The 17,142-nt window shown below is 35.9% G+C and overlaps 1 protein-coding gene across 2 annotated transcripts in view; it reads left to right on the forward strand.

The window, feature by feature from the left end:
* cdk16 (cyclin dependent kinase 16) overlaps positions 1 to 17,142 on the forward strand; it is an 82,877-nt gene that overhangs the window by 24,941 nt on the left and 40,794 nt on the right. The window contains exons 3-5 of one of the 2 annotated variants that reach the window (XM_056464052.1): positions 7,397 to 7,561; positions 14,095 to 14,228; positions 14,584 to 14,709. In XM_056464052.1, the coding sequence (XP_056320027.1) occupies positions 7,397 to 7,561; positions 14,095 to 14,228; positions 14,584 to 14,709 (425 nt within the window). The remainder of the gene's footprint in view (positions 1 to 7,396; positions 7,562 to 14,094; positions 14,229 to 14,583; positions 14,710 to 17,142) is intronic. The other variant, XM_056464053.1, reaches the window with a different exon arrangement.

Below are 17,142 nucleotides of genomic sequence, written 5' to 3' on the forward strand. Positions count from 1 at the left end.
TGTGGAATCTATTTTTGCAGAATTCCACAAAAGTTCCCTTCTTTTCACAGAATCATTCTCAATTTTACATTGCTTTAACACATTTTACCATTCTAAACTTCGTTCTGCTTAATAATAACAATATTAATAGCTAACCAGACAGTTTAACATAGTTATGTTTCATCTCAAGGCCAAGCCACTCATTCCTTTTCAGTATTGGGATGTGCATGAAAACTCTGTGGCATGTAATATTTCAGACTCTCATAACCAATGTGTTTGTGTGTTTGTGCGTGTGTGTGTGAGCGCATTCTTACCAGAGGGGATGAAAACAGCTCAAATTCAGCGCCATCTGTACAATCTGTTCCAAGGTTTTTATATAATGGCAGGCAGAAAGTTGCCAGAATTGTTGCTAATGGCCAGACTTAAAAAAAAAGCATAATTTCTGTCAACAGACTCTCTTAAGAGATGCAATTCTCAGCACGTTGAGTTTAAAAGATGTAGTTTTAGTCAAATGGCTAATTTCCTCTCACGGTTTATTGTCAGATCTGTGAATTTTACTTCAGCTGGGCTGTAAATCTGGAACAGAGTAGCTATGAATTTTAATACAACACATTTATTTTACAGCAGTGTTTCCTGTGCCGCTGTTCAGTGGAGCTGCTGATTCCACAGCAACAACAAATTATATTTGAACTGAGCTGTGAGCTTACATCTTAATAACAGTGTTTTCTTTGCTGACAGCGTGTTACAGAGAACATACAGTGTCATCTGAATCATCAACAAATGTTTATATGACCTTTCATTAAATATAGTTATGGTGTTAAAGATCATATTTATATTTAAAATGTTTAAACCCTAAATTTCAGAAATTTCAGATTTTCCAGTTGACTCCTAAAACTGACTCCTAAATTCTCATTGTGGTCATAAAAATTACTGTATTGAAATTACTGAAACATGAGGGTAAACCAACAATACACAAATGTGTTGTGTTTTTAAGTAGTTGTCTTGTCAGAAAAGCGTTGTTGCCATAACCTTTATGCATTTTTGAAGAATTCCCTATGGCAGCACTATTAACACTATCTCTTTCATGTTTAAAAACTGTGTACAGAAGAGCTTGTTGGGCCGCAGCTATGGATTATTTTAATAATCAATTACTCTAGCACTGTAATGCAACTTAATTTACTGCTACTGCATTCAATTCTAAATTTAAACAGTTGATTTTTATTTTAATTCACCAGAAATCACATTAGCTAATAATATAAATACAGGATAAAATAAAAACAACCTGCATATTGCTTAATTAAAATACATTTAAGCAAATCAGATAAATGGAAGTGATGTGTTAATTGTGTTAAGGAAGATTACTACAAATTTAATCGATTTATTTATTTATTTATTTATTTATTTATTTATTTATTTATTTATTTATTTCTTATTTTTTGTAGTTATTGAAGACATTAGATTATATGATAAAGCCCTAATCCTAACACAAAATTAGCGTTTGATTTGTTTCTGGCCATGGAAATAGACAACAAAGCATGCATAGTGTTAAAACTAGCGCTGCCGCTAATACATATATTTTTATTGGTTATTCTATCGACTAATTTATCAATTATTTGTAATGGCAAAAATCTATCATTTTTACCTAAGATCTTTTTCAACATTGGCATTCAGTAGTGTGTCATGAAAATGTAAAAATGTAAACAAGGCCTTGACAAAATGATAAAGAAAAAAAGGGTTACAAATTAAAAAAATTGTAAATCAACCTAATAAAACAGAGTAAACGTTCTTAATATGAATGGCAATATCTGTAAATCCATATGTTCGTTAGGTCGTTTAGACCATTTGAAATGCTATGAAACATCTTTAAAATGGTCTGAAATAAATGATTTAATTGCAGCAGATTACGTCACGCCTGCACATTAACGAACATGATTATTGATGAATCGTGACAGCCCTATTTAAAACACCAACCAACCAAATTCAAACTACATTTTTAGTATTATTACTATTATTATTATTATTTTGTGATCAATTTTTTTATTGAGCAGTTGGAAATAATCTAGCATATATAGTTATAGACAAGGATACCAACCAACTGCATTTTCTATTATTAACCCATCACACCCACCCCTGGCGAAAATAAGAAATAATAAATCAACCAAAAAAGGAAACAAATCAGAGCCAAAAACAAGAAGAGAGAGAATAATAATAGTAATAATAAAAATATGTAAAAATAGAGACTATTATTATTATTATTAGTAGTAGTAGTAGTGATTAGGCATGGGATAACCGGTTTCTAGGTTTACCACGGTTTGGAAAAGTCTGTTTTCTCTTATACCGTTCCTAAGGTTTTTTTTGTTGTTGTTGTTTTTTAGGGCAACAATACATCCAGCAGAAAATAACCTCCACAAAAAGCTACTGATCCAAATGTTTAAATGTTTCTTAATATAAAATATACTGTGTTCAATGGGGGAAAAGTTTTTTTACTCAGACATTTAAAAAGAGCTTATTAGAGCAGTAATCATGATACCGTGAAACTGTGATTTATTTTATCCAAGGTTGTCATACTGTCAGAATCTTATACCGAACCATGCCTAGTAGTGATATTAACAAAAGTTTTGAAGTGTGTTCATAATGTGATTGTATTTTTAGGTGACAATATTCAGCAGGTTTTTTTTAGTCAATCTGAGTTTAATTTGTGAAGGTTATCAATAAACATGGAGAAAATTAACTTATTAGAAAGCTGCAAATGAATTTAATTAAAGAATAAACTCTTTCGAAATTTAAAGGGTTAGTTCACCCAAAAAATGAAAATGACCTCCTTATTTACTCTCTCTCATGTGGTTTTAAACCATTATGAGTTTCTTCTGCTCAACACAAAAGAAGATATTCTGTAGAATGCTGATTGCATTAACCCTTTGACTGCCCCTCTACCAAACGGTTGACCATGTTTTTACTGTTTTAAATAGTCATTTAAAGTGGCTGTTTAAAATAATGGCTTTCACACACAGCATTGTTAGTTTACAAAAAAAAATCTAACAAACATCCTGTTGCACTACTACACTTGGTTTTGGTTTTAAGCTGCGGTCACACCAGAGTTTGTGTGTGCGAAATTCTGTCGTGCGGTGCTGCGAAAAGGGATTAAACAAGATGTTTAGACATTAAAAAAAGCCAACGATTGCTCCATGTTTTAAATTTCTGCCCAGAGATGTCCTGTTTTGATCTTCGATTGGTCTCACGTAGTCAAGTGATGCGATTTCGCAGGTCAGAGTTCACCAACCTTGAACTTTGCACTGCAGCGAACTGCGAAACTTAATGCATGACCCTGCGTTTCCGGTCTGAGGCATTCGCGTGCGGATGAATGGAAGTCTATGGGAGGAAAAGCCTAGTGTGACCGCAGCTTTATTGTGAAAATAAAACATGTTTAAATGAGAATCAGAAATATTTTAAGGCATACTTCCAAAAATAAAGGTGATGTAGTGTTCCAAAATGTTTTATTCTGAATATTTTTTTAAAATAAATTGGTCTTACACTTCATATTTTTAGGTTTTTCATAGTAAATGTATTAAGTCCGATACTTTTACCATAAACTGACATCAACCATTTGGTAGAGGTTGATATTTTAGAAATTATGGGAAGTGTTGAAAAGAAATGCTTTGAGTGTGCTAACTGGTGACATTAGGAGTTAAGAAATGCAATCCAAACATTTTTTTTCTTAGTGGGGTAGTTAAAGGGTTAACATCCATAGTGGAAAAAATAAGTCAGTATGTTCAAGCAACCAGCATTTTTCAAATATCTTCTATGTTCAACAGAAGATAAACTTATGTGAGTAAAATATGTGAGTAAATGATAACAGAATGTTCATTTTTGGGTGAAATATATCCTTTCAGCGGGGCCTATTTTGATGTGATGTTGACTTTAAAACTTCTGATCTTCCAATGCAATTAATATTAAAATCAACTAGAAAGATCAAGGTTATTTGGCTTCAAGATTCAACGCAATGTTTTCATCAAACACAGGACGTGTCTTCAGCCATTCGTCATTGAATGCTTAAATACATTCACCTCTGCCTCCCTTCGTGTTGCCTGTGAGAGAGATCCGTGTATGCATACATTAAAGCATTGCATTAAAACATCGAACTGAGTTTTAAAGCCAATCTGTCCGTCGTACGGCTGGCTATGGCTCTGCGTGTGTTGAGCTAAGCTACTGTCTCCTGCCTGCTGTTACCCCCCTCTGACCAATCAGCATGCGTCTTCCAGCATGGCTTGCCATCTCAAACTAACTGCGCACTGACAGTCCTGCTCATCTCTATAGTTTCAATGAAACGGCTTCAGTCTCACCCAAGCCGATAATACAGTTGAAGTCAGAATTATTAGCCCCCCCATGTACAATTTCTGTTTACCTGAAAGATTTTCTTCAACACATTTCTAAGCATAATCATTTTAATAGCTAATTTCTACTAGCTGATTTCTTTTATCTTTGACATGATGAGACTAGATATTTTTCAAGATATTAGTATTCAGCTTAAAGCGACATTTAAGGCTGATTTATACTTCTGCGTCAATCGCACGCGTATGTTCTGGTGCAGCCTTTGCACGGTTGCATAGCCCTCGCCTTGGCTGGCGCTGAAGGCTGATTTACACCCCATTCATACGGGGCGTCAACGTCAACGCTTCCCTATTCACTTTGAATGGGTAATGTCAGATGTTGCTGAACTGCATTGTGGATCCGTTGGTGCTGCGTCAGTGGTGTTGCTTGCTGCTGAAGTTGGGAAGTTGGGATGCGTCAGCCAATCAGATCACTTTGTGCAAATACACCAGCTCAGACAGTAGCCGATTGCGGACTAATTTAATTGGCTGACGCTACTATGATGATCGCATCAGCCCCAACTTCAGACACGCCTGCTATCAAGCGTTAACACTGAAGCCCCGTGTAAATCAGGTGTTATACTTCAGCGTCGAGTGTACGGCGTGACCCATGGCACCTACCTTGCGCCTTTGTCGTTCATTTATACTTCTGCATGCTGTTTATGTTGCTCTGCAATAACACTTCCGAAATGCCAGCTGGCAGTAGGTTTTTATTTTCTTCTGTGTCGAGTTTCTTTGCAGGTGTTTTGTTTTTTCTGAATGCTACCTTAATGTACAAATAGCTAAAACTCGCTTATTCATAGGCGGGAACCGGTGGACGTGCAACAACTTTAATTATAAGGTAAACACCAAGCAAAAGTTTCCTTCTGGAGCTCCATCACGGGACTCCATACTTGTAAACAATTGCTCTATTAGGCTCGCGGCTCTCAGCACTGCCCACGCTCTTCACCGCTACCAAGCCGACCAATCACAGAGCTTACACCATGCGTTGTTGTGACGTGTAGTTAAATTTTTTGAGAGGTGCGCATCAGCGTCAGCATCAGCCACGGCGAGGGCTATGCAACCATGCGAAAGCTGCACCGGAGCATTTGCGTGCGCTTGACGCAGAAGTATAAATCAGCCTTGACTAGACATTACAATGACGCGTAGCACAAAGTCTGTGATTGGTCAGCTTGCTGGCTGTGACCAGTGTGGGCGGGACCGAGAGATGCATGATCCCGTCGAAGTGATTGTTTACAAGTGTGGAGTCCTGTGAAGGAGCTCCAGATAGAAAATGTTGTTTTGTGTTTACCTTATGATTAAAGTTGCACGTCCTCCGGTTCACGACTCTGAATGAGCGCGTTTGAGCCACTTGTACATTAAGGTAGCCTTCAGAAAAAACAAAACACCCACGAAGAAACCTCACACACAGAAACATAACCTACTGCTAGCTAGCATTTCGTAAAGTGTATTGCAGAGCAACACGAACAGCATCAGGGTATCTGCAGGGTCTTAAAAAGTCTTAAAATGTCTTAAATCCCAAAACCAAATTTTAGGCCTTAAAAAGTCTCAAATCTACTGAAATATCGTGTTGTAAGTCTTAAATCTTTTTTAATAGGCCTTAATTTTGATTGTTTATGTGTAGCTACCTAATCTGGCCTTTTACACCCATACAATCACGAACAATTCCAATCTCAAAAAAATGTTTGTTTTAAAAATAGATTTTTTAACCATAATATTATTATTACTTATAGTAACATTTGTTTAAAAGTTATCAATTTATTTACTGCTGAGGATACTGACCTATATTTTTTATTACTGTATTATTATTATTTATTATTATTATTATTATTATTATTATTGTTGTTGTTGTGTTATTATATGTATTAAATTATAATCATTTTGTGGTAGGGCAAGTGAAAAATTCACTTCGAATTCAATTGTCGAAATTCAACTCGAATATTCTATAAAAAATCCTTAGCATTTAGCCTTGTATAAGTCTAAAATTTAATTCATAATGGTCTTAAAAAGGTCTTTAAAAATTCTTAAATTTAACTTGTTGAAACCTGTAGAAACCCTTGGCATGCTAGAAGTATAAATGCACGACTATGCGTAAGGCAGGCATCATGGGTCACGCCGATCTCTCGACGCAGAAGTATAAATCAGCCTTTTAAGGGTTAACTAGGTTAATTAGGGTAATTCGGCAAGTCATTGTATAATGTTGGTTTGTTCTGTAGACAATCCAAAAATATATTGCTTAAGGGGGATAATAATATTGGCCTTTTAAAAAAATTAAAAACTGCTTTTAATTTAGCCGAAATAAAACAAATAAGACTTTCCCCAGAAGAAAAAATATTATAGGAAATACTGTGAAAAATTCCTTGCTCTGATAAACATCATTTGGGAAATAATAAGAGGGCTAATAATTTTGACTTCAACTATATATATCTACATGTTATATATATTCTGATTACCATATGCAAATCCATCATCCTGTTGACTCTGCAAATCCATCTCTTTCTGTCGAAGTGTGTTTTGGCATTTCTCCAAAGCCTGCACAAATGTGAAATGCATTCGGCTTTCATATGCTGATGAATCGATGCCCTTGTGTGTCGTTCTAAACGTGCAGAGCATCATTAGAAACAATTACCAGCAGCGGGAAAATGAATTTATCAGTGTCGTTGCTTAACAATTGTGGCCCTCGTTTACTAACACTGAAGATGTTCCTTGCAAATCAGTCAATAACATTTCATTTTTTTGGAAATGAAACCGTTTTGGAAAAATGAAAGCATGCTCTAAAAATTTGACTTTTCTGTTCTTAATTTGATATTTCCTCTTTTTTTTTCCTCCCCCTCTTCTCATCCTGTGATTCCGTCCTTCTTTCCTGTTAATCACACACTTACCATTTCACCCATATCACTCGTTCCTTAATCTTCTTTTTCTTTCCCTACCCATAATGCACCATTCCATTATGTGTCCTGCCACATTTATGTCCTCCTTCTCCTCCTCCCCCCTTCTCCTCCGTCTTCATTTCCTCTGTGTGTCGTCCTCCTCCCCTCTCCTCCTCCCAGAGGCCATGCCAGTTGGCGGCAGTGGTGGTCTGCGGGGTTCAGTGAGAGGTTCGGGGGGTTCCTTCAGCATGCACTCCCTCCTGCAGTCCTACAGCAGCGCCCTGCGCAGACCACGCAGCCTGGGCCGCAGTCTCAGCTCCTATCTCAACCACACCACACGCCTCGGTACATTCACACTCACACATGCGCATGCAGACACAGGACGACAGTGTGATGTATGTGTTTGTGAGGCTGCACAGTAGGGATGGGAATCGTAAGGAATTTGAACAGTTATTGGATCTGTTAATAAAACAATTCATAATGCATTAACTTCTCTTAAAGGAACACTCTTTTTTTTTAATAAAAATAGGCTCAATTTATGACTCCTATAGAGTCAAACGGTTGAGTTGTACCATCTTTAAATAATATCAGTCAATCTTTGTATCTGATAGGAGCACTTTTAATGAATTAGCATAGATCAGTGTTTCTCAACCACGTTCCTGGAGGACCAGCTCTGCACATTTTCCAGTTCTCCTTAACCAAACACACCTGATTCAGATCACCAGCTCATTGACAGTAACTGAAAGACCTGTAATGTGTGTGACAGACAAAGGAGACATACAGTGTTGGTCGTTCTTCAGGAACGTGGTTGAGAAACACTGGCATAGATCAAAATATTGGATTAGACAAGGGGTGTCCAAACTTTTTCGTATGAAGGGCTAAAAATCATTGAGAGCTGTGGGCTGAGCATAAATATATCAAACTGTTTTACATTAAAGTTGGCCATGGCTAATTTCCTAATTCATTTCATAATATTTATAAATAATAATAATAATATTTCCTTACATTTATATAGCACACTCAAGGTGCTTTACACATTGGGGGGGAATCTCCTCATCCACCACCAGTGTGTAGCATCCACCTGGATGGCTGACGGCAGCCATATTGCGCCAGACCGCACACCACCTGATTGGTGTTGAGGAGACCGAGTGATGAAGCCAATTATGATATGGGGATGGTTAGGAGGCCATGATGGACAGAGGCCAGTGGGCAAATTTAGCCAGGATGCCAGGGTTAAACCCCTACGCTTTTTCGAAGGACATCCTGGGATTTTTGATGACCACCGAGAGTTGGGACTTCAGTTTCATGTGAAAGACAGTGCTCACTAAACAAAAGAGAGTCCCCATCAATATACTGGGGTGTTAGGATGCACACAGACCGCAGGTTGAGTGCCCCCTGCTGGTCTCACTAATGCCACTTCCGGCAGCAACCTAGCTTTCCCATGTGGTCTCTCATCCCAAATAATTAGAAAGCATTACTTTGAATCGTATTAACTAATGCAGAATAACTTTTTTAAAATGACAACTTAGTGCAATAAAAACATTATCATATTTATAACAGTGGAGTTCAATGCTGAATACACTAGTCAAGCAGAATCTGCCTTTTCTTGATTCACCAAAAAGTCTTTATCTTGTATTTTATAAAGTACATTATCTGTCAGGTGACAGTAAATAAATTGTAAACTAAATTAACCATTTAAATTAAAGCATTTCATTTCAGTTCGCTTTTTTGTAGCTTAAGAATAAAATAAACAAGTAAAGGGTTATATTAAATTTGAAATGACAGTCTCTAAACCATACCCATCATTCTTCTATCTCTTCTTAGATAGGAAATCAAAGGTTACTATGGGCCAACTTTGGCCCACGGGTCCTAGTTTGAGCATCCCTGTATTAGACCATTAGCTCTGCATAATATAATTGTGCCTGCTGCAGCCATGGTTAGGCATGAGACGATAACCGTTTTTAAGGTATACTGCGGTTTGGAAAAGTTAAGGTTTAAAACTGCCAAATTGTTCTGCTATACCGTTCCTAGGGTATGTGTAAGATGATTTTTAAAAATTTATTATTATTATTATTTATTTATAGGACAACAGTATCTCCAAAGATGCAATTTTAACATGTAAAGAAATCTGTGTTTTTGAAACAAATGAAGACAGCAGGAGTCAATAATTAATTTAAATTATGTAGCCTAACATGTTTACTACTCCAAAATATTTTAAATGTTTCTCAAAATAAAATATATTGTGTTCAAAGGGGGAAAAAGTTTTAGTTTTTTACCCAGACATTTAAAAAGAATATATTTTAGAGCAGTAGTCACAATATTGTGAAACCGTGATATTTTATTTTTATTTTTTATAATTATTTTTTAGGGGTTTTTCACCTTTATTATGACAGGACAGTTCAGACAGGAAAACATTGGGAGCAGAGACAGGGAAAGAATCAGCAAAGGACCTTGAGCCAGGAATTGAACTCTGGTTGCTGTGACCATGTTGGTGCTATATGTCAGCGTGCAGTACCACTAGGCTACTGGCGCCAATGGATATTTTTATTCAAGTTTATCACACCGTTAATATCTTATATTGGCCCATGCCTAGCAATGGGATGACAGCAAGGTTTCTTGAGAGTATAGTTCCTAGGCATATTGCCTTATCTTTTTTTTGTCAGTCTTAGTGGGCTGACTTTCTACAGTCTTAGTAACCTCAGAAGAGTCATTTTTGAGCAAGATGCTAATGGTCCAATCGGATTCAATGATCTATGCTAAGCTAAGCTAAAAGTGCTCTACTCCGAAATGGCTTACTTCCATCCTAAATAGTGCATTAAAAAGAGTATGCGAGCCGAGTAGTTTGTCCGAATTCATAGTAATTAGAAAAACAGTAGGCAAGAAGTATCTGACCTACTACTACTGGTGAGATTCCAACACAATCTCATGGCAATTCGTAACTTTTTGATTTAGTGGCTAATTCGTACAATTTAGTACGATTTGCTCATCCCCCAATGATGGGTGGGTTTAGGTGCCACGCCTCCTTTTTAAAATCGTACAATTTCGTGCGACTAAACTCGTACGAATTAGCCACTAAACTGACAAAATAGCAAAATACTTACTTTTTCTCGTGAGATCAGGCTGGAGATTCTGAATCATTCTACTCCTTTCATACTACTCACATCATACTATGTAGAGTGTACTTTTCTAACGGTCGTCCAGTAAATTCTAATAAAAAAAAAAAAACTCAACCATTTAACTCTAGAGGAGCTGTAATATGAACCTATTTTCAAAAAGAAAAGTGGTTTGTTCTTTTTAAAGGCCTGTTGTTAAACAATATAATTTTAGCTAGACAGCAATGGCAAAGGAGCTTCTCTGTGTACTTCTAAACCAATAATCTGCTTGATACAGAGTGGATAACAGATAGAGAGACAAGATGCAATACATTTTTTTCTTTAGCAAAGCAGTACGCTGAAAATGTTTTGCACAGACATGTTAATTACAAGAAACACTGGACAACTTGCTTCAATGAAACCCCAATTAAAATTAGTTAAGCAATGTAATGGTTATATATTTGGAAGAAGTTGAAATGTGATTAAAGGGATTGTTCACCCAAAACTGAAAATTCTGTTAATCGTGACTTTTTTTTTGTTTTGTTCTGTTGAGTACAAAAGGAGATATTCTGAGGAATGTTGGAAATCTGTAACCACTGACTTCCACACTTAAAAAAAACGATTACTGCTGCTTGTTCAAACTACCTGTTTAAAATGAGCTTAATCCCCACAATTCTTGTATTTCTTTGGCCAAGTTATTTGTTAAATTTTCAGCCCACTTAAATTTGTAAACTACTAAGTTAACTTGAGTGTTTTGTGTTGGGACAACATGAAGAAATTGTTTTGGTCCAACTACCTGGTCAGGGGATTTGTAGTTCCCAGCATGCTTTGTGTGGGATTGAATTGAGAGAGGGAAATGTTGACAATATCTTGTGTTGAAAGTTAATATTCAGTTTAATATTCACTTTAGTTTGAATATGTAGAAGAGTTTCATGTAATGCTTTGTGTTTCGAGATCACCACCTTGCAGAAGCACCCAAGGATGTTGGCAGCTTAATTAGCAAAAACTTTGCTCAGTGAGCAATAACTGTCCTAAAATGAGTTCTGAGATCAGTCTTAATCAACTGAATTTGTAACTCATGAAACATGCTTAAAAATGTCTCTTTTAGTTTATTTAGGATAACTTTAAAGAAAACTAAGACACTTTGAAATGTACGACACAGACATGATATTATCAGACCTTTAAGTTTAATAGAGTTAAATAAAAATACAAATGTGTTTAAATTTTTATTTGATCAAATCATGTTGGATCAACTCAACTGCATTTAATAGTGCAAATAGTTTTTTAAGTTGGTGCTAAACAAATTTATTAGATGAAAATCCTGCCCTCAATTAAATTGAGTTCATCCAATGAGTTTATTTTTTGAGTGCATAGTATTTTTTTCCTACTATGGAAGTCACTGGTTCGACAGTATATCTTCTTTTGTGCTCAACAGTACAAAAAAAAAAAAACCTCAAACTGGTTTGGAACAAGTGAAGGGTGAGTTATATGATGGTAGGATTTTTATTTTTGGGTGAACTGTCCCTTTAACAGAAATGAATATATCCAAATATTCTAGTTATTGATTCCCAGATCTACTGCACAGCTTAGACTCTTCATATAATGCAATGTGGATGCAAACACCTTTATAGTGGTTCTCAATTGGTAGGTTGCAACCCTAGGGAAAGGGTGCTAAATGGAAAGTTTGGTTTAAGATGAATCCTGGTGTGATTGCTCTGTTAGGGTGCAACAAACACATTGTTAAAGTTCTGCTGTTCTATAACAAGAGACTATCTTTAAAAGAACACAATGCTTAAGCATACCTGGTTTATCTCATCATTGTAATGGGTTCTCAAATTATAAAAATATGCGCATACTTGCACATGCTAGAGGAATGTTTAGCCCAGCACATGATTTTTTTTTTTTTTGTATGAAAAATATATATTTTTTTGTCAGCAACTACTTTTTGTTAGCAACTACTATTTAAAATGGCAGTGTACTTGTTAAACAAACCAGGAGTAAATGTATAAATTTGGTCCAAAGTAATTGAACTAAGATGCTAAGATATTTCAACTATTATGATACTCATAACTGAGTTCACTCTAACCCAAATTAGAAAGATTCCAACATAAGAGTTGTTTTATGTCTGTTGATCAGTCAAATATATATATAGCACCTAATTCAAACAAATTCGATGACTTTTCAAGCACTTTAAAAGGTAATAGAGGTGGGAATCACAGGTAAACTCACAATACAATATTATGATATTTTACCCCCGATACAATATCAGAAATTCCGCGATATATCATAGGAAAACCATCCAAGATATTTGTGTAAATGAAGGGGGGAAAATGCATAAAAGATTTAGATTTATTTCTTTTATTCACAGCACATTTTATAGAATCGCAACAAGATGCAAGCGCACTTCTGTCAAAAAAGCTTGAAAATGTGGATGTGCTGAGAGCAGTTTTTGACATCTCTAGATTAGTCAATCCAGCAGCATACCAATTTTGCACAAGTTGCATTTAACAAAAAAATTGTCAAATACTGCTACAGTGCAAGAATGATGAATTAATTCACATCTTTAGTACAATTAGATAAATAGTGATTGAGTAACTATAATGTATCGCGGGCGGAGATATCACGATATATCGACATATACATATTTACTACTAGGCAAACAAACAGTTAACACAATGCACTCAATGTTGTAATAAAATGTGAACAAGCAAATGAATAGACTTGTAATGTCATTAAGCATAAATCACACAATTAGGGTCGTATGATTATAAGACAATTTGTTATAAGACACTACATAATTGCTAGACTTAAAAAGTGGGTTTACATGGCATTACCGACAATTAAAATTATGCAAGCACAATTTTGCGCTAATAATATTTCATATTTGGTGTTGCATTGCCTCTTGATGGCTAATGTAAAATCTGAAGCAAAACCAGTTTAATCAAAATAACTAGAAAATAGGCAGTTGCTTATATCATGTTTGTTATTGTTAAGATAGGGAAACAATGTAGCCTGGGTGATGTGAGTGAGGTTATAAAGTGCACTGTTCCCTTTGAAGATTTACCCGATGTGTCCTCGGTAATTTGTTTTCAATATCAGACTTGCGAAGTCTGAACTTACAAGGAGAGGACGCAAGAATGAACTTAATATTGAGAAATCCACAATCACAATCAGAGCAGCAGTGTTGTAAAACCAAAACAGTCTCTTTAGCGTTTACAAAATGCTCTGTTTTTGGGGCTCAAAAACTCTGGGGTAGTGTGGACGGAAGGTGTAATCACAGGAAAACGTTTGCGTTTTAAAATAAAAACGAAATGTGTAAACGGGGCCTAATGTAAAATCTGAGTCCTGAAGCAAAACCAGTTGAGAACCACTATGCTGTTACACACAGATAGCCAGGCTGAGAGAGAGTATGTGTGTGGAAAGGAGCGAGGGGGTGGGAGGTTGTGTTATGGTTTAATGGGGGGGATGGGATAGGGAGTGAATAAATGAGAGTGCAAGATAATGACTTCTATTTTTTTTCCTTTTGTGTGGGTATGAGACGGATCTCCTTTCAGAGCAGCTAAGTAGTTCCTCAGCAGAGCAGTAGTGTTGTATGAATCTCCGAGCCATATAAACGCTTCTTAAAAGTGTCGCAGTCTCTCAAGATAATACATCAGCATTACTTTGATGATTTAGATTACAATTGTTATATTTAATTTAGTCAGTATTAGCAGTATCATTAGAACCGTAATGTCAGCATAGCGTGCCAATGTTTGTGTGTGTGTGTGGTTGTGTCTGTAAATGCAGAAATCGTTCATGAGGATGTAAAAATGGGTTCAGACGGAGAGAGCGATCAGGCTTCGGCCACGTCCTCCGATGAGGTGCACAGTCCTGTCCGAGTTCGTCTGAGAAACAACCCCGGTCGCAAAATTTCCACAGAGGTACGTTGATGTTTCTGATGTGACACTTTTTTTAGAGCTGTGAATAATACATGATGTGTTCGGGTTATAAAAACATGCCATTTTCCGTAGCTTACCTTTGTTTTCGTTTTGCTTGCTTAGATTAAAAGCGTGTACCACATAATAACCATTAGCTTTTTTTCTTGCTATTGAAGTTACATCAGTTGTGCGTGACTAATGGTGCATTGTGGGTACTGAAAATGCTCCACGGCATGGTACCCATCAGTTAGATGACTAGCCTGCGGGCCAGATGGGTTATTACTCCTATGGAGTGTACAAAAGCTTTAGGCCTTAACTAATAATGGCCCCCCCCCCCACTCTCCTGCTTTCCTCTCAGGACATAAACAAGCGTCTTTCTCTGCCTGCCGATATCAGGCTTCCTGATGGCTACCTGGAGAAATTCAGCCTCAACAGCCCTCTGTTTGACAAACCGCTCAGCCGGAGATTACGCAGAGTATCACTGGTAATGTCTCTCTGTTGGTTTTCCCTTTTATTTCCCACATCATTCTTACTCTCTGTAAACTTCCTGTATAGTTTCGATTTATTATTTTTTTTTCATTATTGTTTTTTGCTCCAGTTCTATTTGTTGTGAGGTTGTGCGGTTAATGAGTGTGACCTGTTTCTAACATCAGTTGATATCATCTTATATTTTATTTGAAATATCAACTTTTGACTTTACTTTTAGCCTCATGCCCTCTATCCACAGTTGTTTTCTTTTGCTCCATCCATCATTTGCCATCTCTTGCTCTCTCTGGGCTCTATTTTAACGATCCAGGCGCAAAGTCCAAAGCGACGGGTGTAAAAGCATTAAGGGCTTGTCAGAATCCACTTTTGCTATTTTAAGGACAGAAAAATCCGCTCTGCGTTGCGGCGCATGGTCTAACAAGGTTGAGCTTATTCTCTCAATGAGTTATGGGTGTGTTTTGAGAATAAACCAATCAGAGTCTCATCTCCCATTGCCTTTAATAGTCAGTTGTCACGCCATGGTGCATTTGCTATTTACATGGAAGACTTTGTAAGTGGAAAAACTGAACGCTTCACTAGCGAAAAAAAACGGTTAAACAGAGCATCTGCAGCACGAGAATGATTCTTTACTTTCACTTTCACTCTCTTTCGTGGATAAGGAAACGTGTTGTACGCACAGACATCCATTAGCCTACGTAATTCATTTTATTTGTTAAGCGCAAAGATTTGTTTCAAAACTATTTCTAAATTCAGTTCTAATTTCCAGCAAACAAGTAAATGAGCAATAATAATGAAGTGTGGTCAGAAAACTCTGTTATATCCAAATAGACATGCTGTGCCCCATATGGTCTAAAACCTGACAGGTGGGCAAATCTAAGCTTGTTTTTATTAAAACAAATATAAATATGCATATAATAAATAATACTATTACTAATACTAACATTATAAGAAAGTAAATTGTCATGAATTAACTGAAAAAGCCCCCCGAGATGAAGAAGGCATGGAGGCAGTGGTTTTTATATTTATGTAGAAAATAATAATTTTTGTAGTATTGTATTGCTTTAATTCTTTTTCATTTGTAAAGGTTTTTGTGTGTTGTTGTACATCCTGTGAGTATTAAGCAATGTGTCAGCTAGGCGCAGGACTATCGCGCTCTGCGCTGGACTTTAGACCTGCTCTCAGCTGGTCTATTGTGCAGTCTAGTTCCTCAAAATAGCAACTCACCAACAATGTGCTTTAACACCTCTTTTCTAGACCGAAACACCCATGAGTCTACATAGTGGCTCAAATGGATTTGCTATTTAAACAACGTGGTGGAAAATGGGAAATTTGGTGTTGCGCTGGTTTGAAAATAGCAACACGTCATAGAAATACGTCTTGTGCCTTATTGCGCCGGGTGTATGATACGGCCCTCTTTTTCTCACTCTCTCTGTTTAATTCAATAATTGCTTTATTGGCATGACAAGTATATTGCCAAACCATTTATAAAGTTTGCATTAAAAAGAACATACATATATAATAAAAAAACTAAAAACATAAGCACAGTAAATAGTAGTATAGTATTTTAATATATAATATAATAATAATAATAATAATAATAACTATAATAATAATAATAATTATAATTAAGTAAAAATACTAATAAAAATACAAATAAAATAAATCCGAATAAACTGTACATTTAACAGTCAACATTTCTGGATAAAACAGTAATAATAAATAATAATAATAATCAGTATATTTACAAATATAAATAAAATAAATTAGAATAAACTACTCTCTATTAATTCAATTCGATGCAAAAGAGCCTTATTGACATGACTTGTCAAGTATTGCACACAACTGTACATTTCTGTACATCTCTTTCTCAATTCAATTCAGTGCAAAAGAGTCTTATTGGCAGGACTTTTAACAGTATTTGGGAAAGCATTGTAGATTACATAAACAATAAATAAAATCAGCAAGAGATTATATAACACATAGAGACACACACACACACACACACACACACACACAGAATGTTGATAAATGCATACTTTAATAAGAAAAAAATCATAATAGGATTATTAAAAAGATAATGAAATTTAAAAAGGTTATTATTGAAATATTATATAATAAAATAAGATGCAATACACAACCAGACATTCATTCAGATGTTTGTTCTCGATACAATTCAATTCAATCCAAAAGGGCTTTATTGGCATGAATTGTCAAGTATTGCCAAAGCATTGCAGATTACATAAACAATAAATAAAATCATAAAGTTATTATATAATATGTAAATGCGCGCATACATACACACATACACACACACGCACACGCACGCACACACACGCACACACACACACACACACACACACACACACACCAAAGATTATAGAATACACAAGACGTGTCAAGAAAAGTGTAATGGTCAAAATGGCGAATGAAG

Source organism: Danio aesculapii, chromosome 8, assembly GCF_903798145.1.
Source record: "Danio aesculapii chromosome 8, fDanAes4.1, whole genome shotgun sequence".
NCBI classification, from domain to species: domain Eukaryota; kingdom Metazoa; phylum Chordata; class Actinopteri; order Cypriniformes; family Danionidae; genus Danio; species Danio aesculapii.